This window comes from Amphiprion ocellaris, chromosome 7 (assembly GCF_022539595.1).
Source record: "Amphiprion ocellaris isolate individual 3 ecotype Okinawa chromosome 7, ASM2253959v1, whole genome shotgun sequence".
NCBI lineage: Eukaryota > Metazoa > Chordata > Actinopteri > Pomacentridae > Amphiprion > Amphiprion ocellaris.
In genome coordinates, this window is record NC_072772.1 from 928,496 (window position 1) to 954,314 (window position 25,819).

The 25,819-nt window shown below is 40.2% G+C and overlaps 1 protein-coding gene across 3 annotated transcripts in view; it reads left to right on the forward strand.

Annotated features, from left to right (window-relative positions):
• Positions 1-25,819, forward strand: part of pitpnm3 (PITPNM family member 3) — a 109,840-nt gene that overhangs the window by 14,298 nt on the left and 69,723 nt on the right. For all 3 annotated transcript variants that reach the window (XM_023272056.3, XM_055012250.1, XM_055012251.1), the window contains exon 2: positions 9,095-9,190. In XM_023272056.3, the coding sequence (XP_023127824.1) occupies positions 9,095-9,190 (96 nt within the window). The remainder of the gene's footprint in view (positions 1-9,094; positions 9,191-25,819) is intronic.

Sequence of the window (25,819 nt, forward strand, 5' to 3'; positions counted from 1 at the left end):
TATTGATCAGGGGAGTTTTAAAGTTGTAGGAGCTGTCCAGTGTACGGCAATAAAGATCTCTACCAAAAATATGCTTGTTCGACTGAGCTAATGATCCCATTCTAACATCATCGGTCCTGTGTAAAGTCTCAGCATCTCCAATTTACACATGCAGCACTGCCTCAACATGCATATAGCAAGTAGAGAATCAGACCTGTTTGGAGGGGACGGACAGACGGGTGTAAACGCTGATTGCCATGGTGCTTCTCCGGTAATGGATGCTGTCAGTCCAGCATTTCAAGCAGCGACAGGCTTCTGTGTAAACGCCGCTGCGAGTGGATAGTGGAGAGAAAGAGATGAAAGAAGGATGAGATCAATCAGGAACACCCTCGTATTGCTGTGTTCCTCCTCTGAAGTAAAGCTTTATAGATATGTAGAAACAGGCTTCCTTTGAACACGGTCCAATGAAGTGCCGAGCTTCTCCCTCTCTTTTCCTCTCTCCTCGTTAGTTTCAATAAGTTGCATATTCAGTTTCAAAAAGACGAGCTGTTTTGGTTTTGCATGCTTTGGTTTTTGCCGGCAAAAGCGATTTGATCAGAGTAAGTGATGACTCACCAATTGCTTATTTTGTTTGAGCTCAAAAACTGAAATATGTAATTAATGAGAAGGACTGAAAGATTATGACGTCTGGTTTGTATTTACAAAACTTTGCTCAGACTTTGTTAATCCTCTGTTAACCTTTTAGTACAGCACAAAACAGTTCCACGGCACATAGCTAGGAATCGAGTGTCTACGTTTAGGTGCAACATAATCAGATGATCAGATTACGCTGAGAGAAAATGTTCTTTTAAATGAAGGACAGTTATTTTTTGCACTGGAGCTGACAGGAGTTGACTGGGGTAAATTAGAGTATTAACATACAGTTGTGAACAAGTTTATATACGCTTGTAAGGACCATGTTTATCATGGCAGTCTTTAGTGTCCACTGACTCCTATGACTCTTAATTGTCTTTAATGAAATCATTGAAACCCACCAATCTTTGCACTACTTGGACTTTTCACAGATTTATTTCAGGTCTTATGGAAATATGACAAAATCTGCTGGGTCAGTAATGTGATAATGTTTGGTTAAACATACCCTTTTTGACCTTAACTTCGTCCACAAGTATCTGGTTGTATCTTTGAACTCCTCTTAACCGAATTGGTGCAGTTCAAGTAAAATTGTTGGCTTTCTGACACAGACTTGCTCCTTGGTCACAGCCCACAGGTTCTTGATGGGCTTTGGTCAGTCTAAAACCTTAATTCTAGCACGATTTAGCAATTTCTACCATTTTTGAAGTGTGTTTGGGGTCATTATCTTGTTGGAACGCCTGTCTGCATCTAAGACACAACCTTCTAGCTGATTATTTTAGGTTTTCCTGATGAATGTACAGGCAATCATCCTTTCTTATTCCATTTACTTTGAGTGAAACATCAGTTCCGCTGGCAGCAAAACAGCCTCAGAGCATAATGCTGCCACTACCATGCTTGATGGTAGGTTTGGTGTTCGTCAGTTTAAAGGCCTCACCTTCTCTCCTCTAAATATATTTCTGATCATTGTGGCCACGAAGCTTAATTTTTGTTTCACTCTCCCCCATTGGGTATTGGAAATCATTGCTGTATCTGTATCTGAGTCGCACGAATCATTGGAAACTCAACACTGCCGCGATATCCATGGTCTTTACAAGGGTATGTAAATGTGTGTTCAAGACTATAGCATGTTGACCTGATAATACTCTAAGTGTAATTATTTCAAATACTTAACAGCACAGTGTAATTTCAATTTATTTTTAAAACAACACTTTCAGCTTTGATTTTCAAGTGGTGTTGTTAATAATTAACCACCACTGGGACTGCAGTCCAATTAGAGCATTACTGATTTCCAGTACTGTGTTTAGTGAAAAAACCATAAGCCTTGTTAGCATATAGAGTGAAATATGAGATTGGCCTCACCATTCTGTAGTGCTAAGCAACCTGACTCAGAATGCCAATTTGCAGCTCAGAGGAGGGCTGTCCTCTCATGAAAAAGGACTTGTCAATACCTGCTAATCTTCCCGACTCCCAGCTACCACCAGGTTGCTCAGATTTGCACTACTGCCGTTTGCTTGATTATAATCTGTAGCTCTTTCAAGCATTCTCTCAGTATCTGCTGGGATGTAGTGTACAGTAAATGCCCTGCAGGGAGCTACAGCAATCATTTCCATTACCCAGTGGGGAAGGCAATGCATGGTGATAGGCGCACCGGTGTGAAGCTTCAGTCACCCATGCAATTGGTTAGATTTCCTAAACCTTATAAGACATTCAAAGAGCATGCACAGCTCCGGGAGTAAACTGAATGATGTAACACCTACTGACTATACAGTAGATTGGCATCTGTGCCAGCAGTAGATAGATTAAATAAAAAACCAGCACCATCAGAACACTTGAAGGGTCTCAGAAGGTGACTGACAGTGCATCCAGTGCACTCAACAAATCAAATCCCACAATGGATACAGCTGTTTGGCAGTTGTTAAGGGCAACATCCAGCCTGATATTGCTGCACCTTAAGTGTTTTTCTTTTTCAAAGTAGATCCTTTCCTTATCTGGGGTGCTGTGCTCCCCAACAGTCAGTCCTCACACTCAGCTTGTGCTTTCGGTGCCCACAGGAGCTCTCAAAACTGTTGCACACATGGACGCCTCCGCCCGTCCATACTGCTCCTCAGGATGGCTCTCTCAAATGTTCAGACAGTCAAGTCGAAAGCACAGAGGAGAATGATAGGTCAGTTATTACACACAGGCAGGCGTCTGCAACCACACAGGCCAATAAGTTTGTGTTTTACCCAAGTGACCCCTTCAAGGCAGAAAAACTGTTCTTCTTTGAAAGGCCAATTGAGGCTGACTGTAAAAGTAGGTCAGTCCTCATAGACACTCATGTTAAAATACCCAGTTTTAGAGCAGAAGTAAACTTGTTTATAGTCTGGTGTAAATGTTTTTGTTGATGTGTACTCCCACTTTGAGAAAAGTACACTACCGGTCAAAAGTTTTAGAATGTCCCAGTTTTTCCAGTTTTTTTTTTTTTGAAATTCAAGTAGTTCAAGTCCAGTGAATAGCTTGAAATGGTACAAAGGTAAGTCTTGAACTGCCAGAGATTTTTAAAAACAGGTAAGTTACCCAAAACTGAAAAAAAAGTACTTTTCAGGATTACACAAATATCCTTTTTTCAGGGAACAAGAAATGGGTTAACAACTTAAAGCTGTTCAGCAGCAGTGAAGGTCGAACAAGCTGTGAAAGTTGGTGCTACCAAATCCCACAGGTGTCCCAACTTTTCTAGATTACCTACAACCCCTTCTGTCTGCATGAAAGTAGTGCTGGAACACGCCATGGCATCATACCATCGAGAGCATTATTAGAACAGTATTGTACTGCAGAAAGTAGTGTGTTGCTATAAAAATGGAAAGGAAAAGGCAATTAACAATAGAAGAGAAACAGGCCATCATAAAACTTAAAAATGTACATCTTTCCTACAGAGAAAAGTCAAAGTGTCACAGAGTACAGTCTTCTTCACCATCAAAAGGCTCAGAAACTGGGGGAAACTCTGACAGGAAGAGGTCTGGAAGACCCAAAGCCACAACAGAATCAGAAGACAAGTTTCTGAGAGTCAACAGCTTGGTGATAGGAGCTCACAGGACAACAGCTTCAATCAGCTTCATAGTAGTCGTAGTAAGAAGTCTCAGTTTAACTGTAAAGAGAAGACTTCGAGTTGTAGCAAGAAAGTCATTGCTAAGACGTCAGAATAAGAAAAAGATGCTTGCCAATGGACTACTGAAGACTGGAAGAAGGTATTATGGACTGATGAATCAAAATTTGAAATCTTTGGTTCACCATCAGGATTTTTGTAGCCGTCCAGTAGGAGAAAGGATGGTTCCTCAGTGGGTTGCATTAACTGTCCAACACGGAGGAGGAGGCATGATGGTCTGGGGCTGTTCTGCTGGATCCAGGGTTAGTTCTTGTACAGAGTGAGAGGAACCCTGAACCCAAACGGCTACCACAGCATTCTGCAGCTCCATGCAGAACTCTCTGGTATGTTCCTAGCTGGTCAGGGGTTCATCCTACAGCAGATAATGACCCAAAACATCAATCCAAGCTCAACCAGAATTACCTCAGGAGAAGACCAAGATGGTAAGCTTGAAAACATAGAAAGTTCATACAAATTCAGACTATTTACCATTTTAAAATACAAAAAAACCATTAAACATTAAAAAAAATCTGCTTTAATCTAACTCTAAGTGAAGGATTTGAAGTTCTTATTTAATATTGAGAATGTACAGGGAGGTTTTTTTCCATGAAAAATGCCTTTTTTTAATGTGATTATTTTAAGTAATGAGGAAAAATGCAATCAGTCAATGTGCAGAAGTCAATTATACAAAGATACGCTGAATTTTCTTTGTTTTAAAGGGGGATTTGATCAAATTTGATACATTATAGATCTTTCATTTTGAGTGCGAAAAGCATAATCTGAGATCCTAAAGTTGTTTCAGATGACAGAAACAGAATCCTGTTTACTAATGTCTGACACATTTCTGTAATTTAACTCCAATTTAGTTTTAAATCAACTAATGCAGAAACTTGACTTAAAATTACACACCATATTAAGTTGATGAAGGTACCAACTTCATGATGTCAACCCAACCCATCAGAATAATTGCAACTCAGTGAGCAAATTAGATTTTTTTTCTATCTTGCAGCCATGTATCTAATTAAGCACAAGGAATACTCTTTAGAGTGCAGTTCATGGTTTTACTCATGCAGTTTAATGTGAGCGCTGAATGTTTGTCTGCTCAGTCTCACTACTCGTTACTCATTACTCTGTAACTCACTCTGTTCACTACCAAAACTAGCATGTTAAGCTTAATTTCCAAGGCCAGCTACATTTCATGATGCACATTCACTACTTATTAACACTACATTAGCACATCTACTGTGTGGGAACCATCCTGGATGCTTTTTCAAAGCCTAAATTAGCAGCTCTGTACTGATCAATGGCGCATAAATCTATAATCAGTGGGCAATTTGAGGAGTAATGAGGGGGGGATACAATCCAACTTGTCAGCAAAGTTGTCAAAGTGCATCCTCCGTCTTCACCATCCTTCCTGTACAGGCTGGTTTGTTAGTGATGTGGGAGCAAGGTGGGCTTCCATTTGGTCATCCTCACTGTTAAATATAACAGATAGCTCCTGTTTATAACCTGTTCTGTCTAAGAATGTATATTTAGCATCTAAACAGGGTTAGAATTAAATGACAGTTCTATTTTTTCTGAACAGTGCAATCCTGTGTCCTTATTTCCACACGTACTACTTGGACCTTAAACTGGATATCTTCTTGAGACATTTAGTTTTTTGCGTGACATATCCTACATGTTCATCATGCAGACATCAAGTTTAGGCCCCATTAAAAAGTTCTCATTTTTAAACAAATCACCTTGAAGCATTAAAAAGTCAACCAACTCATGAAGCAAACATCTGCATAAGTAGGTGGGTGCAGCTGATGCAATCTGTCAGCTGAACTTGTCATTCCAGTGAACACTGGCTGCAGATGAAAAGCTTGCTGTCTGACGCCAAGGACCCGGTGCTTTTAAAGTTCCTTTTGCAAAAAATTAATTACAGAACTTGACAAGTGTGGCAAAGTAACTAAAGACAGGAGTGAGTGGGGAGGTGGGGCTTAGAAGCTGCTTTGTTAGAGCTCAAATTGACAACCAAAAATGCAACCAAATATTACATTATTCAGTGGAGGAAGGATGCAGAGATTCTCCTTCACCTCATCCTGCATTTCATGCTGTGTATATTAACGAAGACACAAAGCATGAAACATAAATAAGAAGTTGGGTGAGGACCACAAGCAGACACGCCAGCTGTCTGCGGTTTGATTCCATGCTAAGCACTGCTGACTCACTGACAACGTGACGGATTAATGTGCGGCTCTTACCTGCTCCGGTTACCTTTGTTCTGGTCAAGTGTTTTCAGGGAGTATTTTTAGCTCCCGTTTTCATTTTGTTTACACGTTTTCAATTTCAAAGTGTTTTCCTGAAAATAGTAATCATCTCGATGTTTGGTGTCATAATTGCTTATTTGTCTGTGAGCTCGGAAATATATAATTTGGCCAAATTGTCTTCTTCGTGTGCTTGCTGAGCTTCCACCCGACACAAATTAGCACTCAGGGATGGTATAGAAGGGATGGCTGAGTCAGGTGCAGGAAATGTGCTGCTCTTCCTGGCAGTGCTGCTGCTGCTGGTCTGAATGTTGATGCACAATAAATGCTCATTCAAGGACTGAACTAATCCTCACTTGAGCCTCCTCATTCTCCAGTGCAAATCTGGATGACAGGGTTAGAGGAGCTGTAGTGGTTCAGGGATTCTGGAGCCCCTGGAGGACAATTTGCTGATAGAGTTGCAGTTGAGTCGAAGATTGAAGAGGCAGTCGCAGGTTATTTCTAACCTATTAGACCAGAAGACTAGTATGTCCAGGATGTCATGATTAGCCTCATCAGAAAGGTACAGCTCAAGTGTTAGGGCCTAAGGTAGCTTTACGATTACACAGCACCATAGGCAACAGACTAGTTATGATAGTCATATAGGCAACAAGAAGCCAGCTTATGTGTCAGCTATAGTGGCTAGCGTGGCTTAATATTGTAATGTTTTAGATTCTAGAGCCTCTGCAAACCCAAATCTGCACAGAGAAAGCAATATGTGGGTAAGCAGCTGCAAAGTTTCACCACAAAGCTACTTTTTAAGCAGAAAGTGAAATATCTCCCCTGAAATGACATTTTAAAAGCTTAGCAGCCCTAATAGTGGAGGATGTGACAGTTTTCTTTCAGTTTCCTGACATAATGTGAAATTATACTGAGGCGTTTTACAGCATGTGGTTGGAGACTGCTCAGCAACCCAATAGAGACTAAGTAATTATATGCAATATACTCTATGCAATGTAGCGAGCAAATGGACTTTCAAAGTAAGATTTCTTCTTTGTCCAGCCGATTTCTCCTACACATAATTGAGCTCAATTTTACATCACTATGAAATTTTCACCACTTCCTTGGACTTCTCAGATTCAAGTCTTGTAAAATAGCCTTACTCTCCCAATCTAAGATCTTAAAAATGCTGTTTATTTCGCTCTTACTACACTGATCTTTATTTGTGCAAAATAATCTGCTTTCAAGATAATTGTAAGATCCAAGCAAAGATAGAAATGATAGATTTGAAATGAGAGTACACATGTTAGAAATTTGTCTCTGTGGTCACATACAAGTCTCTTTGTGTATTTTATCTGTTCTCAGAGTTGTTTGGCTTCTAAGATCTGTTTGTAAACCTTAGTTTCAATTTGATTTGGCACAAATCTCACTGGTGAATGAAGGAATCCCTGTTGGCATTCGTGTCTTTACTTTGCATATCTTAACATCCGTACATCTGATCTGCATCACATTTGGCAGGTGTATCGCTGGGAACCAGAGGAATACAATGTTGAGTTTGAAGTTGTTTGAATGAACGGTGGTCATTTTTTCAGTCTATACACTGGCTACTTCGCTGATGCTAACATGCCTGTGAGCATAGTTTCTATTTAGCTGCGATGGTGCATCACAGTTGAGTAAATGTAGAAGTAACACTGCTGCTATGTTCAGCACGTACTTTTTTTTTCCTTCTCAGTGCATATCTGCGTGGATAGAAGTGTAAATGATATTTCTTTTAAATGTAAATAAAGATTTCATGAAGAAGATTGCTGCTTGACTTGAGTCTCTCTATGTAGAGTTTGCATGTTTTCCCTCCTTTGCAGGTTAATTGGTGGTTCTAAATTACCCATAATTCTGAGCGTATGTGTTCTATAATGAACTGGCATCTTGTTAACTGGGGTTCTTTCTCATAACCATAAGGAGCAAAGGAGGATTTCCTGCTTTTCATGTGTTTCTCCTTTTGTTTTTCCAAATGAAACAAATTAAATTCTCACAGATTTATTTAATGTCTTTCCCTCCTTATTACTCTTGAGGGAAAATTTGGAGAAGTGGTTCAGAGTTAGTAATGTCAACATAAGATAATGATGTATTTCTGATGAGAAAATGAAAAGTCTGTTGTGAGCAACAATTTTCTCTGGCTAGTTGGACAATCTTACATCATTTTCAGTGGAATCTGATATTTCCATTTCAGCTGGTTCATCTAATATTGACTGTATATTTCCCATTATTCATAAGATAGCAGGTATAATTTAGAGATTTTCACCATAGACCTTGGCCTACGGCGTAATTCTGAAGCGTAACGTACATGCAGCACTGCTCGTGGCCATATGTCTGTTCCTATAATATCAGAAATGATTTGATAAACCGATAGATGATGGGAAAATTAGGCTTCAAGATCTGACCCCTGAGTGGAGCAGTGCTGAGTTCCTCGAGGCTTATCACTGTCAAATCACTTTCCCAAAGAGGAAGAAAACATCAGAGAAATATTAAATGAACAGAATTTGAACTGTGGCATGCTTCTGCTGAATTGCACCTGAAGCAAAACCCCACAAGTTGTAATTAACCTTGTTCAAAAGTACTCTGTCCTCACTTTTACTTGGAGCAACTTTCGTAAAATTGACTTTTACAGCCAGTTTCTGCTTAACAGATTTTTAAGAAATCATCTGCTGTTCTTTGGTATTTGCAGTATTTTTATTTTTTGACATCTTGGTACTTGAGACTGAATATTACAAACAAATGGAAAGCCTCTAAATCCCCTTTAATCCCTGCTCTTGTATCAGAAGGTCATAACAAACACTTGCCTGGCTGCCTCGCTGAGACACTTGTGCTCTGTTTCAGCGCTCAAAAAAAAGTCCATTTGGGTGTTTTAACCTGCTGTGACACTTGAAAGGCCATCCATCCCCACCTGGGGGCATTCACACTTGCTTTTCACTCTGAGTTTTGAGAGCTATCGACACAGAGGGGAAAAAGAAAAGAAAAATATATAAATACTTAAGATTTGTCTGTTGTCAAGTTTTGTGATTACTGGCATGACCCTGCCTGTCATTCTTAGAATCTGAAAGCAGATTTTGTGTCTGTTTTCTTTCCTGATCCACAGGTTCATCACGAAAACACAGCGCCACTCATTGGTGTCTGCAGAACATCGCACAGGAATCAGTCGACAGCTCCGATGAGGAGTTCTTTGATGCCAGAGGTTAGTGTTACACTTTATTTCTCCACATTAACCCGCTTTTATGTTGTAGTTTTGCACAAGCATTTAAAATAGACCATTTCCATCAGGTTTGTTGTCCTCTCCACTGCAGAAACTTACTAATTTCCTTCCAGGCTACAAGCAGACTACAAACAAATGCAACCAGTTTACTGCTGGGTCTGTATTTGAACACACCGACATGTTCACCCTCATTAATATTTGGGAAAAAGAGGCCAGAAAAATCAAGAGGAGATGGGTGTTTCATAGAGCCAAAGACAGATGGAAACTTAGGCAGAAAACTTAACAATTTCATAAAAAATGATGAACAATGTGTGCTGTGGAGTCAACTGTAAAACTTCGTGATGTTTTCCTGACCCACCAAAACCTGAAAATACTGAGTTTCCTTCCGTTTCCTGTTGTGTAAAGCTGCTTACATCTACAGTTGAGAAGCTGGAACTGAAGAACTTTGGACAATAAATGACCTAAAGTTGTAGGCTATTTTTCAGTCAGTTAATTAACTGATTATTCAGCTAATTGTTTTTCAGCTTTAGTAAAATTGCCAGAACGGTACATCAAAGCCTAATAAGGCTCTTAAATGTTCAAGTTACGGAGAGCCCAAGGTAACGTTAAGTTTTGGTGTTGCAAAAGGTTTATTAAACTCTTTTATGTTAAAGCTGGAGGAAAATAGGATACGAGGCTGGTTTTATTCTGCTGTATTACAGTGGGCTGGTAAATAAAAAGTAGGCAACTCTGGTGGTGGGCTGCCTGGAGGTTAACAAAGGGATCTGTTTGGGGCCAGATTCTGACATCTCCTCCTTTGGGATTAGTTTTTTTTGATGATCCCTGGCATAAATCATCAATATCAAATACAAAAACAAAACTAACCAACTTGTAGAGCACTAATTTGTCCCAATTAATGCACTATGTGTCTGAATGTGGGATTTTTCATGATCAGTTGGACTGTAGGCTCAATTTATTTCAGTATTTTCTGCATCCTTGTGTCCTGTGTCTTCGCTCCTCCTACATGTTAACTGGAAATCAGTCTTGGCATGCCATCTTGAAGAATATCTCAGTTTCTAGAAGGCATCTCTAGGAGAAGCTGCATGGTGGTTAGCACTGTTGCCTTGCAGCTAGAAGCGCCCCGGTTTGGGCCTGGGATCTTTCTGCATGGAGTTTACATGTTCTCCCTGTGTACGCGCAGCTTTTTTCCAGATTCTCTGGCTTCCTCCCACAGTCCAAAAATATGCTGAGGTTAATTGATGATCCTAAATTGTCCATAGGTATGAATGTAAATGTGCTTGTTTGTCTCTATATATGGCGCTGTGATAGACTATTACCTGTCCAGGGTGTCCCCTGCCTTCACCCCAAATCAGCTGGGATAGACTCCAGTCCCCTGTGACCCTAATGAGGATTAAACGGTGTAAAGATGATGGATGGATGGATGGATGGATCTCTAGGAGAGAGAAGGCTTGCTTGAGGAGCATTGAGCAATGATGCACAAGTTTATTCTCAAGTCTGTTTTGCACTCGTCACATAAAAGAGGGGTGACACACAGCTGGACAAACCATGCTGGGAGCAGGACTGACAAATAGGTGTATTTAACATCTATCACTTCAGTATTATACAGCACGTCACTCTTTATTTGTATAGTAGCTACTCTTCTGTGTCACATCTGTTATATACAAAAAATAAAAACACGTAGGACACTTGTAGATTCTGTCACATTGTAAACTAAAATAAAAGTAAATATATCAGTAACTGTACATCTTAATGAACGCTGTTATGTTAATTTGAACGTGGTAATACATCATATTTATTTAGTGTCGCTTTAAAACAACACCTATGAGGTGAGAATGTCTTGTCATATACCTGTTGCCTCGCCTCCTCTGCTCATGTCTTTGGTGGGAAGGACTGAGAATCTATAGGAAAGAAATCAAGGATGTGCAAATTAAGAAATGAGGATGGGGGCATGTTTGTGCTTTTACTGGCTTTATATACTCTGAGAGACTCTGCAGCGAGTGCCTTTGGAGATGGGCTGGTATTATTCTGTGCTATTTTTGGTGTTTTCTTAACCTTTTAATTGTGTGGGCAACATCGCCTCTAGCTGCTGCACCACTGGCCTGGAAAATACAACAGTAATCATCAAATGCCAAGATGAAGTTGAAATTTTAAAGCACTTCTTACTGTGTGTTCTGCATCTGTGATTGTTGTTGTAACTGAGCTGGGTAAAGAGAGTCATATATCTGAGTAAACCAGGGAGAATGAGCTTCAAATAGATCATGGATGAACTTCTATCATCCTTAATTGTCATCCACTTTCCCACTGCAGATTCTTGTAAATACATTCACATGTTGGACTGACCAGAAATAGAGCCACTTGAGAACATGTTTGACTGGCAGCCTTTTCACAGTCCCAGAGGGAGTTCATCAGCAAATGAGTAGAATACTTATCTCAGCAATTATCCACTCCAAGTGCTCATCCCCAAGAGTCTGATGGTAGAGATACTTATCAGTTATGTTTCAGTGCTATAACGTGTTCTTATTTCACTTAAAGCGAGTTAATACCCAGCAGTGTGTTTCTGGTGTCCAATACTTCTTCATGTAGCAAATAAACATGGTAAAAGTGGTGCTCATTGGGCAACAAATAAGAGGCCATTTGAAATGTGCTCTTCTCCCTATTTATTTGAAGGAAAGATGACGTGTTGTGTGGAAATTTGACGAATGTGTTTCTCATTCTGCTCTGTCATTCACTTTTGTTTATCTGGTTTTTCCTTCGCTCTTCCTGCCTCTGTCTTTCACTCACTCATCTCCCTTAATTTTGATTTCCTCTCGCTCCTTCCCCTTGCATATTTGCCAAAAAAGGCACGTTCGCAGTCCTAGAAAACATGAAATATTTATCCTTATGACAGCTGTCGCAGAGCCGAGCTGTGCATCACTCTGAACGCATTTTATCAAACAGGTGTCGAGGCAGCTATCAGCGGCGAGGAATCACCGGGGGCTCAGATAACATGTGCATGTGTTGTATGTGAGCCGATGTACTTCGTCACCCTCACACTATGTGAAGCTCGAGATTCCTCACTCAGCCATGAAATATCTGGACTGAGTGTGATGGGGAGGACACACAGAGATGTCCTTTATGTCCTCTGGTTAAATGGTGGAGGTGACTGGGGGGAGAATCCACAGTTATCTTCATGTTTATGTTCACGTATTTTATGTCAGTTCAAAAGAATAGTTCTGCTTATTTGCTTCCTTCCTTTGCAGGTTTATGATTTAGTGCACAGGCATGAAGATATCCATAAATATTGAACTGTTTTTAAAAGCAGCTGTGCTTGTATTTTATACTACCTGCCACCTGTCTGAACAGCATTTATTTCATGTTTATTTTATTTCAGGGCATTGATATTACAAGCTTCTCTCCACTTATGACTGTTGTAGTATTTTTACAATATTTCATTTTGTTCTACAAAGGGATTTTAAAAGATTGATTCTATCTTGATGTTTTCATATATTTTATTTTTATTTTTTTGCAGCCTATCTCTTAACATGTGCAGCACTTAGATAAACTCAGGTTGTTTTCAAATGGGGCTGCACAGTGGAGTAGTGGTTAGCACTTTCGCCTTGCAGCAAGAAGATCCCTGGTTCGCGTCCCGGCTTTCCCGGGATCTTTCTGCATGGAGTTTGCATGTTCTCCCTGTGCATGCGTGGGTTTTCTCCGGGTACTCCGGCTTCCTCCCACAGTCCAAAAATATGCTGAGGTTAATTGATTACTCTAAACTGCCCGTAGGTGTGAATGTGAGAGTGATTGTTTGTCTCTGTATGTAGCCCTGTGACAGACTGGTGACCTGTCTAGGGTGTCCCCTGCCTTCACCTGAGTCAGCTGGGATAGACTCCAGCCCCCCCATGACCCTAGTGAGGATTAAGTGGTGTATAGATGATGGATGGATGGATGGATGTTTTCAAATGTGCTAATTAATTCATTTGATTTGATGTGATTTGTCATTAGATGCACATCAAATGAATGGATTAAAAAATGAGATATAAGTTAGTAATTAATCAGTTTACTTCATTTCCAGCCTTTATGCTAACTTGTTCCATATTTTAACAAACAGGCATTCAGTATTAAAGGGTTGGGGAGCTGTGAACTCACTGTATATGGCACATTTTTTGGTTTGCTGCAGCCACAATCAATGTAATATTACTGAGCCACTTTCTACTGCAGGAACTTGCACAGCATTTTAGGGCAGCTGATATTTTTGTGCATGTTCTGACTGCAATAAATGCCTCCAGTGGACCACTTTAAGGGCTGTTTTTGGAGGAGAAAACAAAACGTGCTCCAGATATTTCTGAGCAGCCCAGAAAAGCTCCTGCGTAAGTCTTGACACTGATTGAATAAACTCAGAGAGAACAAGTGCTATTTTTTCTGCTCCCTCAATGTCCTCATCAAGTATAAGTTTTCTCCTCTCTAACATCATCATCAAAAACATAAAATTCACCATATAGGCAAACATGGCAAACCTCTATTGTTTTATTTCCGACTTGCTCACAGAACCAGTTACATCCAGTATCTGCTGTTTGTCATTGTGTTGGCGTCTTATTGTTGATGTCACGGTCAAAGCGGTTGGATTCTGCACCCCAATGGAAAGAGAAAGGCTGAAAGGACCAATTATGGGGCCATTCCTATGAACTTTTTTTACCACCTCACAGTTCCCCAAGTTCCTGCTGTGGAAGCTGTCCATTGTGTTCCTGTCATAGATCTGGCAGTTTTCTTTTAAACTTTATTTATTATTTTATAGAGGGCACTAATGGCTTCATTTAATAGAGACAGTATAAGGAGTCAAGACATTTCTGGAAAGTGAGGAAAGAAATAACAGATTTGCCCTAAATGAGGTAGTTTTCAGTAAATAACTTAAGTGACTTTGAAGTTTCCACATCTATCTGCCATGAGGTAAAAATAATGTTGCCCTTGTGCACAGCAAGAGGCCCAGATTTGATGTTTTTGGTAAATGTACCATTCAGTTTTTCATTTTTCCTTTATTTCAGGCATTTTGCTCTCTCTTTAACTGGCTTATTACCCACCATTATTTCTGTGGAGAACGGACATATCACATCTCATTTTGCCATCTCTCACCGAGGCATAACATTGCAACGACTTTGTGGCAGGCCAATGTTTTTTGAGGTTTTTGGTTGTGAAAGCGCCCGGATTATCCTTTCAAGTTGCATGAAAACATGGCGGTTCCAATCCACAAAGAACCTTCTTAAGACAGAGCACTGCGGTGAAAAATGTAATGTAACAATGCAGGTTTCCTTTTGGAGAAAAAATTAAAAGGAAGGTGTTTGAAGAGGGTTTTTTCCCCCTTGTGGTTGCTTTGTGACTTTATTGTCTGGGCTCAGAAGGAGAGTGGAGCTGTGTCCTGCAGAGAAGCCAGCAGAGCAAGTTATTCCAAACATAAACATACGCTCGGTATGAAGGATGCCTCCCTTAAAAGGAGAAAACAGAACAAGGTCGTTAAAGGTTGTTGAAATTATGGGCCTCTCCAGTTGCTTGCAAACTGTGACTCTCAGTCTTAGCTGCATATAACTAGTCTGGTTGTTTTCATTTCTCCAGGCAGACTTGATGTATGTTTTCTTTAGCCGAAGGTAATTTAAACGTTATATGGAAGAGCAGAGGGGGCAAATGAAAGAATTGGATTGAGGCATGATTGAGCTTTGAGCTTGTCATATTACTGGCCCACCACTCAAACCGCCACAATAAGCTTGAGGGAGTTTTATTTGTGCAGTTGTGATGAATGCCTTCATCAACACTGTGCAACCCTGAGAACCCATAGAACAAAACAGGAAAATTAATGAAGTCTGTCAGGAATTTCCTCCGGTTTCTGCTAAAAAGATGAGCCATGACTGTTACTGTTATGACTATTTGTGTGTGTATTTTATTTTACCAGTTTCTCTTGCTCATGAACTGTCTCCGTGTAGATGCATGTTATTGTTGGTCTAGGAGCCTCTTGAAAAAGGAAACGATGCATCCCTAAGGGCTCATGCTGCACACAATGCATTTGGGAATTTGAATTTGACTCTTTAGAAGTGGCAATATGCTGCTGCTCTTGACTTTGTGTCTATTTTGAGATGCTCTGATGTTTTTGGTCAGTGGCAGTACAAGCTGATCAAAGGCAAAGCTTTGAAGAACAAAAGATGAAACTGCATCTATAAGTGCAGGCCACAAGGATTTGACATTTCTGCAGTTTTTCTTCTTTCATCGAAGTGACCAGGTTTGCAGCATTAGTTTAAGAGACATTTCTTCCTTTAGGGTGTTTAAGAGTTTTATAGCATGTCTACTCCATACTGTAAGAGTTATTTTACTTTTTTATGTCTTGTCCCTCAGCTTTAGTAGGATGTAGCAGGACAATAATCGTAAGCATTGAGGAGTTAATTCATGGCCACAGAAGTAGTTTACTGGTCTGTCATCTGACCCTTTTTGTTTCATTTTCTGAGAAGCAGACAGAGGATACCAAGTGAAAATGAGTACAAGTCTGGCAGAGTTTCATTAGGAACGATACCAAGTCTCTGCTGGTGTCTGTGGGTCAGAGACTGTAAGACTTTTAGACTTTCCCAGTGAGTGTAAAGAAGCTGCAACTAAATAACAGATGACTTTATTTAAGAATATGTTAATTAGGTTTGATCCACTAACCTGGATGAACACAGAATGAGATCATTTGACATTTCTCCATACTGATGTTGGATCCTGGTTCTCAGATAACAAGCAACCAAACAAGAAGTTCCCCTAAAAAAAATGTTTACCCTTAATATTGGCAAAATTATTTCAAAAACTAAGGTCAAGATGTTTGTGTACCATGCAGATTCTACATATCTTGAAAGGCTGGTCCATGACTTTAAGTGTTACAAATGAAATTTAATAGAGGCATAAAGAGAAGAACTTCAGAAAGAATAGAAATCTGATAAACCAAAAGACACCAGTGTTGTAGTCTAATAGACTGAAGAATTACAGTGTATGTCCTTTTCTACACGCGTTTTCTTGAAATTGATGGGAAATGTCATAAGGTCAGGGAAGGGAAAGGAGGATTTATGATGTCATAGGAAAAGAGAAGTGGGAAACCAACTGCATTTTTGCTGTTATGTAGTCATGTAGCAGAAGATGTTATTGATCTGCCATGGATGGTGCATCACTGATGGATAGATCACAATCAGTCTTTCACATCTGGACCCTGCAATTTTACACCTTTCTCCTATGCAAGACTGCACAAGCTCTGTTAGGTTGCACAGGAATCGTGAGTGAACAGCTATTTTCAAGCCCAGTCACAAATTCTCTGTTGGACTGAGGTCTGGACTCCGACTCTGAATGTTCTCACTCCAGAACATTCACCTTGTTGTGTTTGAATAATTTCCGTGCAGCCTTGACTGTGTGCTTCAGGTTATTGACTTGCTGGAAAACAAATCTTCTCCCGAGTGGCTGTTCTCGTGCAGACAGCATCAGGTCATCCACCAGGATGTCCCTATACTTTGCTACATTCATTTTTCCCTCTACTTTTGCAAGCCTTCCGGGGCCTGCTGCTGTGAAGTAACCTCACAACATGATGCTGCCACCACCATGCTTTACTGTGGGGATGGTGTGTTTTTGGTGATGTTTTTAGTATCCACTAAACATCACAAACTACTATCACTTGAAACACATTTACTGCCCTCAGATGATCTCCATTTTAGTAACTGTGTGACTTCTAGCACCAGTTGGTTGCACCGGTGTTGAATGAGTCTCTTTAAAAGGTATTATTTTGAAGAAATCCGTTTCTCACTTTGACATGTACGAGTCTTTTCTTTGAAAAAGCCAAGTTAAATTGACCATGAATCCGTGTTGCAAAGCAATGCAAAGCGAAGATTTTTAAGTGTTGTAAATGCTTTTTATTGGCCCTGTAGATACACCTAGGACATTTGACTCTGTTAGTTTTTTTCACTACTTGACTGCTTCCCAGCTTTTAGTTTTCAACAGTTCTCCATCCTTGTTGGTAAGAGCTCCCTTTGCTTGCTACTATAGATATTTTAATTTGGGTGGCACAAATAATAACGATGTAAATCTAATTGTCAAACTTTGCAGAAGATAAGAAATCCATCATCGTCCATGTTGTGTCTTATGAGAACTGACACGGAGGTTGAGTTTCCTTCAGCTCATGTTGTTGTGTGTCAGCCAGGGTTTGTGCGACACGGTGTGGAGGCAACACAGCTGTTTGCTGGATGGTTTGATGCCGTCATCTCTGCTGATCAACTCCTCTGACATGTGCACAGCTGCCTCTAGCACAGTCCCACACATGTACACCAACAACACAACGGAACACACAATCAGTTTGCCACATGAACACAGGCTCCTGTGGTGGCCCGCGGTGACGATAAAAACAGAAGTGTAACATGCTGTCACACGGAGAGTCTCAAGCTGACATGCAGCCTCTCAAAAAGATCCAAGTGAAGATAACAACTTGCTCCATGACCTGTCCGTCTCAAGAGCCACCTCCGCTATCACAAAACGCCCATTTTCCAGCAGTGGCAGGTAGATCTTCGGTTTATCTACAATCCAGACCCAGAAGCTCTTATATGAAAGAAAGGAGATAAGAAGACATTTGAAGCTCACATTATGAGAAGGAGATGAAAAATCCAAAGCACTCTTCTGAGGAAAAGGTTAAAATTTCTGTTTTAATGGTTTATTCAAAGATACTTCTCTGAATTCTCTACAGTTGAATTATTTGAAGCTTGTCACTTGGTGAGGAAGCCACATGCAGAAAGACGATAAGTTTTACTTTTAGCAAGCCAATACAAAAAAGGGCTTTTTAACCGCTTCCTGTGGAGAACATCATGCATTTATTTTCTTTCATGTTACTATGACTTATTAATAACAAGGCCTTTCTCCTTAATAACTTGTGCATGCCTACATACTGCAAAGTCCTTTTAGTATTTGTTCACATTTTATGACTTTTGCCTGCCCATGGTATCATGTCTCTGTTACCAGTTCGGTGAAAAAGGTTTGAAAGTTTGTCTTTTTCTTAAAAATGTTTGCATTTTCCATAGAATTCCTGATATGCTTTGGGTTGGGGATAACAGTTGTGAGGACAGCACTGAGATTCCTCGGCTATCTCATGTCCATATGAACATGTAATATAGAGAAGCTGCAGCAAGTAGAATTTCTTCACCTTCCATCCCTGATAGTTGGACAAATACAGCTGATCCATTTTTCAATTGGTTAAATCGTGGAAAAAAATGTATTTCTGGAGCACAGAATGTTCTGTGCAGTGTCATCTCATGAACGTATATCTGTATCAGCGTAATGGATTTTTCAGTGGAGGGTTTCAGGTCTTTCATGGTAGCAGCAGGGTTTTTATGCAGGAATGCTTTCATTTACTATTTTTACTTCATCAAGAGAATTACATAAATTCCACTCATTTGTATAATGGAAATGATAAAGCTACCTTTCTTGCACATAAATACACACACTAAAAAAAAACAGACCTAAAATAGTTAATAAAATATACACTGCAATGCACTGTTTACTAACCACTCAACGTTAGTTTTTCTCTTATGCATTAAAAACTACATGAGTTAGTGCACAAATGCACTCTTTTTATTACCAGGAGCGAATGTGCCTTCGGGCTGCTAAAGTGAATGCCAACTCGATTGCCACATTGTTTATTGATGTGAGCTGTTGACAGATTTGCTGTGTGTTAATCCAGATTTGTTATGTGATGACATGAATTTAAATAATGAGGCGAATTGACAGATCGAGCCTGAAAGGATGATCATGGTTTTGGCTGCTCCCACACTTTAATGCAGTAATAAATTGCCACTGGAGGTAAACTGTGTTTGTATGCAAATAGGACGTCTATTTACTTTCCATGTTGCTGTAGATCAGTCTGTGCTACTTGTGGATTTAAACTAAAGTGACCCTGAGTTGGCATATTAAAAACCAAGTCTGTTTTGCTCATGTTTTCTAAGGTTTGCACATCTGTAATGACTTTAAATGAGAAAATCTGTTGATGAAGTTGGTCCAGCAGTATACTCATACCACGACATGAGAAATTGTGTTTTACACCATCTCAGTTTTATATGTGTTTGTATTCTTGGCAGAACATGTTTCCGTTGGGTGTTGGAGTCTGCCAAGGTTACCTCTGGTCTCTGATCCTTTCTGTGATTTTCATGGGCAGGATCTCAGTTTGGGGACTTCAGAGTCGCGTCTCTGCTTTTTGTAGATGACGTGGTTCTGTTGGCTTCGTCAAGCTGGGACCTCCAGCTCGCACTGAGGCGGTTTGCAACAGGCTGGAGGAAGTCAGCACCTCCAAGTCTGAAGCCATGATTCTCTGTCGGAAAACGATGGATTGTAGTTGCTGCCTCAAGCAATCGAGTTTAAGTACCTTGGGATCTTGTTCAAGAGTTACAGGAAAATGAAATGTGAGACAAATGGAGGGATTTGTGTGACGTCAGCAATAATATGGGTGCTGTACGGAGCCGTTGTGGTGCAGAGGGAGCTGAGCTGGAAAGTAAAACTCTTGATTTACCAAACAATTTACTTTCCAACCCTCATCTATAGTCGCTGAGCTCTGTGTAGTGACCGAAAGAATGAGGTGGTGGATACAAGTGGCCAAAATGGGTTTCCTCCATAGGGGGCTGCGTCTTAGAGACAGGGTGAAGAGGTCAGACACTGGGAGTAGATTGGCTGCTCTTTCCCATTGAAAGCAGCCAGCAGAGGTGGTTTCAGCATCTCAGTGAGACGCCTTCTCTGCGACTTCCTATCAACTCCTTTGTCTCCTGGGGACACCTCGAGATCCCACAGGAATAATCAGAAATGTTGCTAGGGAAAAGGATGTCTGGAACACCCTGCTTAGGTTGCTGCCATTGCAATCCATAAGCAAGTGAAAACTAATAGCAGGACATGTTTTTCTAAGGAATAGTTTGACATTTTGGAAAAACAGATCAATACCACTCTCATGTCTGCCCATAAATATGAAGTTACAGCCAGCAGGTGACTCAGCTTAGAATAAAGAAACGGAGAAACACCTAACCTTGTTCTGTCCAAATGTAACAGAGTAAAAAAGTTTTTTTTTTTGGAGGTTTCTGTAGAACTTTATATATTTCAGTCTTCATGGTCATGACACGAGTTCAGGATTAAACCAACGAGTTACAGCGTGCTAATTAGTGACTGTTCAGAGACATCCTTTAACCTTTGGATTGAGCAAATCTAGCTGTTTTCCTGTGTTTGCAGTTTTTATGCTAATTTAGTTGAGCTGCCTGTGTGGCTCCAGTTATGCGAGTGGCACTTCTCATTTATCTCTTGGAAAGGATGCGAATGAGCATTTTAAGATGGGAAATTATTGTTTACATCCATGACCTGAGCTAAAAGAAACTCCAAAGATTTCATTCATTTCCATTTTAATTTGCATTTTTGTTCATTTTCAGCTGAACCGTATCTTGGCTGATTACAGCGTTTTTATCTCTTCAAGCAGCACAAAAGAAACAAAATCACAAGGGGATGTGGCAGCAGCAGATAAGGGTTTGCCGTGCAGATTACTTAAGAGTCTGTCCTCACGCCTGCAAACATGTGCTGCATGGGCCTATTTTCACTTGTACAACATGAGTCCCCATGTTGACATAATGGTTTCACCAGCTCCTTGCCTTAAGTCTTTCTAGCACTCAGACAGCCTGAAGACCAGACAAAACCTTTTTCCGAAAATGTCCTCACTTGTTAAATCTGGTAATAAAGCGGCTCCTCACAAAGACAGCAGTGAAACGGCACAGACACCATGAGGCATATCTCATTTATTCTTCTTTCTTTCGTTTGAGCTGTTAGTAAAAGAATGACAGTGTGTTCATCTCTAAAGAAATCCTTTTTAGCACCTCGCTGCTTTTTACTCCCTTTAATCTTACAGCTGCGTGACATGTACAAGTTAAAAGCATAGCAACTCAGAGGTGCATTTTATCTAGTTTTTCGGTATTTTTCTAATGGATAGATTTATCAGTCAGGTGCATTTTGCTCAGTCTGTCTATGCCTGCTATTAACGATACTTTTATGCTTCCTCATTGCACATTTTTAACAACTTACCTTAAAAAGTTATGAGCAGACGGGGTAGGAATGTTTTAGGCCACTAGACCTTGGACCCAAGAATAGTTGATGAGATTTTGGCAGGAATCCATATCTGATATATGATTTCTTAGACAAGAGTTGTTTTTTAACCAGCAAAAATGATGCTGCTGTCACATTCTGGTGTTACAGTTCAACCTCCAGGTGTTCTGAGGCATCACTGGGATTGCTGGAGTGGATGTGAACCATGTGTGGCAGAATCTCAGATGTTTTTTATTCCAGACTAGTCCCAGCAGGCGGTTATTTCACTGATTCCGTCTCTCTGTCTCTAGTTAATGGTGTGCTAATCAGTGCAGCAGCTGGGTTCAGTTCCAATGAGGCTGTTGCTGCACTGCACCAGTTTTATATAATCTGTTGCACAGAGTTCTACTGACACTGAAACGCAAACAGACGCACAATATACAATGTACTTTCTTTGTGGGAACATACCGGAAGAGTTATGACTTTAATGATCCTCCACAGTGGTAATAACTAAATTTAAAAGGAAATTTAGGATAAAACAAAGACATTACAAGTAATAAATGAAATATAAATGCAGTAATACATGTTGAAGATTTATAAACACAATACAAAAAAACCATCACACATATAAAAAGTTATATAGGCCATATATATGTACATACATGAGTTGTCTTTTTTTGCATGAAATGTTGAGGCTTGCTGAAGCACTCAATAAAAAAGCTGTTTCTAACTGTGTTGCCAAATGTCCCATGTGACAAAACTCTTAAAAAATGTATAGTGAAGATTTTAAACCAATGTACTAAAAGACTGTCAAACAGCAGGATAAAAAGTAACGATCACAAACAACATAAAAATTTAAACAAAAGGCAATAAATGTGGTTTTAAGCATGGAATGTGAACTGCTCTTGTAAGCATGACAGCCCATTCACAATGACTTAGTGATGTTTAGCATGCACTCTCCTCTGCCTTTGATTTTCTGACCCTGACGCTCTTATCCTAACCCTAAACAAACTTCCACAATCTTACTCTAACCTTAGTCAGACACCTCACATCTTCATTCCATCAGTGAAGTAGCACTTTCCTCATGAATGTTAATGACTTTTCCCCCAACCACCCCGCAAAAGAAAATTTGTGTTTTGCAGTTTTGCTTACCATGTTCCCCATCTTAGTGTAGCATGTTAGAAATACTAATAATCAACCCCAACCCTAAGCCCAACCCATTGCATAGACTGTCTATGGTCTTTGATCATTAACAAAATTAACATTGGGTGTCTGGGAACATTTTCCATTAAACTGCATTATATGTCTGCTAGAGAGTACTTATCTGCTCTGTAGTGCATTTGTCCTGAGTTTTTCTTTCAGAAAAATATCTGAAATCACAAGGGAGAATTGTATATTTGATGTTTTTTGGTTGCATAATTTGATTGACATGATTCACTTTTGCGCTAACTTAAATACTACACTATTCTATTCCAGTATCCGTCTATATAGAGGGAGATCTAATGTGAAAACAGCTCATTAAATCAGGAACGTCAGCATTCCCACACAGACAGAGCTGACAGTTGCACTGTCTGCTGCACAGCACAGAAACCACAGATACAGAGTCATAACAAACGTAAATGCATCTCGTCTTGCTCCTTGGCTTTAACAAGTGGCCAAAGGAACATTCACCAGGAAAAGGTCCACCACTCATGCCAGGTTACAGACTTGATAGCTGATTAGTTGCCAATCTACAGCACTTTAAAACAGACAGTGACCTTTTTAGACTGTAAAAAGGGATGGGATTTTAGGTGGACTTAAATGGGTTGGTATCAGCTAAAGTGGTGAATAAACAGTGCCCTCTTGGAAGTTTTTTTTTCTTTTAATTGCTTTTTTTGGTCAAATTATAGTCAATTTAATTTCCTCAAAAACTGAGTCACTGTCCAAGAAAGACACTAGTGAGTGAGGCCACCAAGACACCTATGACTCCTCTGAAGAAGGCTTAAGCAGCTGAGATAAGAGAGACGGTATGTGCAACAAATGTTGTCTGTTGTTCACTAGTCACAGCTTTATAGGAGACTGGCAAAGAGAAAGCCACTGTTGAACGAAGCTGGTTGTATCTCAACTAGATTTCACCAGAAGGCATGTGAGAGACAATGAAGTCAACATGAAAAGTTTCTCTGGTCATATGGATCTTAGACTAGACGATTTGTTTGAAGGACACCAAACACTGCATATCATTACAAAAACACCATGCCCACCATCAAGCATGGTGGTGGCAGCATCATAATTTAGAGATGCTCCTCAACAGCCCTGGAAGGCTTGTAAAGATACAGGGTAAAATGAATGCAACAAAGGATGCACTACATGTATGTGCTTCGACACAAACGGATACTTTGTTGTAAATTCTTGACAACTGACAATGATTCAATGTTGGGAAGCGATAAAAGGGGAAAACTTCAAAGCATGGTGAAAACCTTTTTTGAAACTGTATTGCATCAAAATCGCTCTCTCAAACCTGGCTGCTATTACTGCAGTGGTTATTTCGATACTTATGCTGTACATCAGCATTCTAGGGACTGTAGGAAAAGACACCCAGTATTCAAGAACTTGGACTGAGATTGATGAGCAAAACTACTGAACAAAACAATTTTGACCTGATGATAATGCTGGATAAAAAGTAAAGGAATCACCAAAGCTATTAAAAGTCTTCATCCCGAGGACTACTTAAGTGTCTCTGCAAAATTTCACCAGAATCCATTCAGTAGTTATTGAGATATTTCACAGGATAAGTGAACACTTTCACCTGCTGGTGACACTGCAGGAATTGTCAGTGGATCACCACAGTCTGTATGCTTCATCCTCTGGGTATGATCATCTGACAAGCAAAAAATGCTCCTCAGAGGAGCTTCTGTTTTGGCTGCAGGCATTACTGCTCAGCTCTCCCTGTGTGAAATCTGCAGAAACCTGCATGTTTTTTTTCGTGTTTATCTTTACCAAATGCCACGGCAATCCAGCTAGACCAAAGTCCCCAAATCCATGTCACTAGCACGGCTTAAAATACCTGAACACTGTAAGTACATGTGCTCATTTTTTGCACCAGTGTGGAAGCATTAAACATTAGTTGGTATACTGCTTATGAATAAACTACAGCTCTTAAATACTTTTATACATACGATTACATATATATGGGCTGCTTGTGAGCTTCATTTGTGCTGTTTCAATGGCATCCATCTTCAGCAGCCTTCAGTACTTACCTGACTCATCCTGTTTATGCCATTTTTCTGGATAATCCCCTAAGCAATCTCATTTTCATAGTGCGTCATCGGAAGTTGAATGAGCCTAAAATAAAGCCAGAAGTAGCATTTTGGTAATTCCACTGCTACATCAAATGCATGATGATGAGATCAAGAAACGGAGAGCTGCTTAAATATTGGATTGGTAGAGGTCAATCGAGGCAGTTTCCTCATCGTTTAACAATCGCAGCATCTATTTCCTCTCTCTTTCACTCTGACACTAACTCACTGTGAGCTGACAGGCTGAGGGATGTTTCTAAATCTCTTTTTTCTCCCTCGGGGCTGTCAGCTGCAGGCAAATCTCACACTTCTGTTTCTCTCTTTGACTGTTGTTCAAATCTGGTTTTGCTGTTCCCCGCATATCCCAGTAGCAGGAGATGTGGCAGATTTAGTGGCTTTGCTTATTTATGCATTGCATTACTCTGCACCTGATTTCTGTGCACTGCAAATTTTAATGCAAGCAGTTTTTGTATTCAATTCAGGCACATTTTGCTGCTCAGAGGAGCTCCAGTTTTGGCTGTAGGCATTACGGCTCAGCTCTCCCTCCAGGAGATGATTCAGAAAGATGCATCGTAAGGAATGTGGTGTAAAGCCTGCTTTGTATTCTCCCTTTGTCCAAACACAGGCTTCCTTACATGCTGCAGTGCTTTGTTCAGATCAGAAACATGCCTCTTTCTCGCTCCTCTCCATTTTCTTTGTGCTTGTCTGTGTATGTTTGAATCTGCAATGTGTGTGTGTTATTTCCTCGTCTCATTATATTCAGATCAGTGCCGTTTCATCGGAGGAGGAGGTAGAGGGTTCACCCTAAGAGAGGGAGTAAGAGCAGATAGGGAAATACAAACTGTGACCAGCGGATCGGCCGCTTGGTGATCCAAATGGACAGGCCGTGTAGAACTGGCGTCAGAGTCTGTCAGAGCTGCCAGGCAGGAGTGTGAGAGGAGAGAAGTGTGTCACGTAGGGGTTCCTTGCTGCATGACTCATCCCATCGCACACTGTCTGGGATGACAAGACGAGTACACAACTGTTTTGGTCGTGCTGAACCACACAGCGCGTCTGGCTTGTCTTTTTGACTGAGTTCATATACTCTTCGACAGAACAGAGCTTGTCATTTATCATGACAATGGGGTGGTGATTTATGTTTTAAAGAACAACTCCAGTATAGTACAGCAAGAGAATGTGCAGTTCAATTCAATTTGATTCATATAGCACCAGTTCCCTACATAAATCAATTAAGAGCACTTTACATAGATAGACGAAGGCTTTACAACACCCA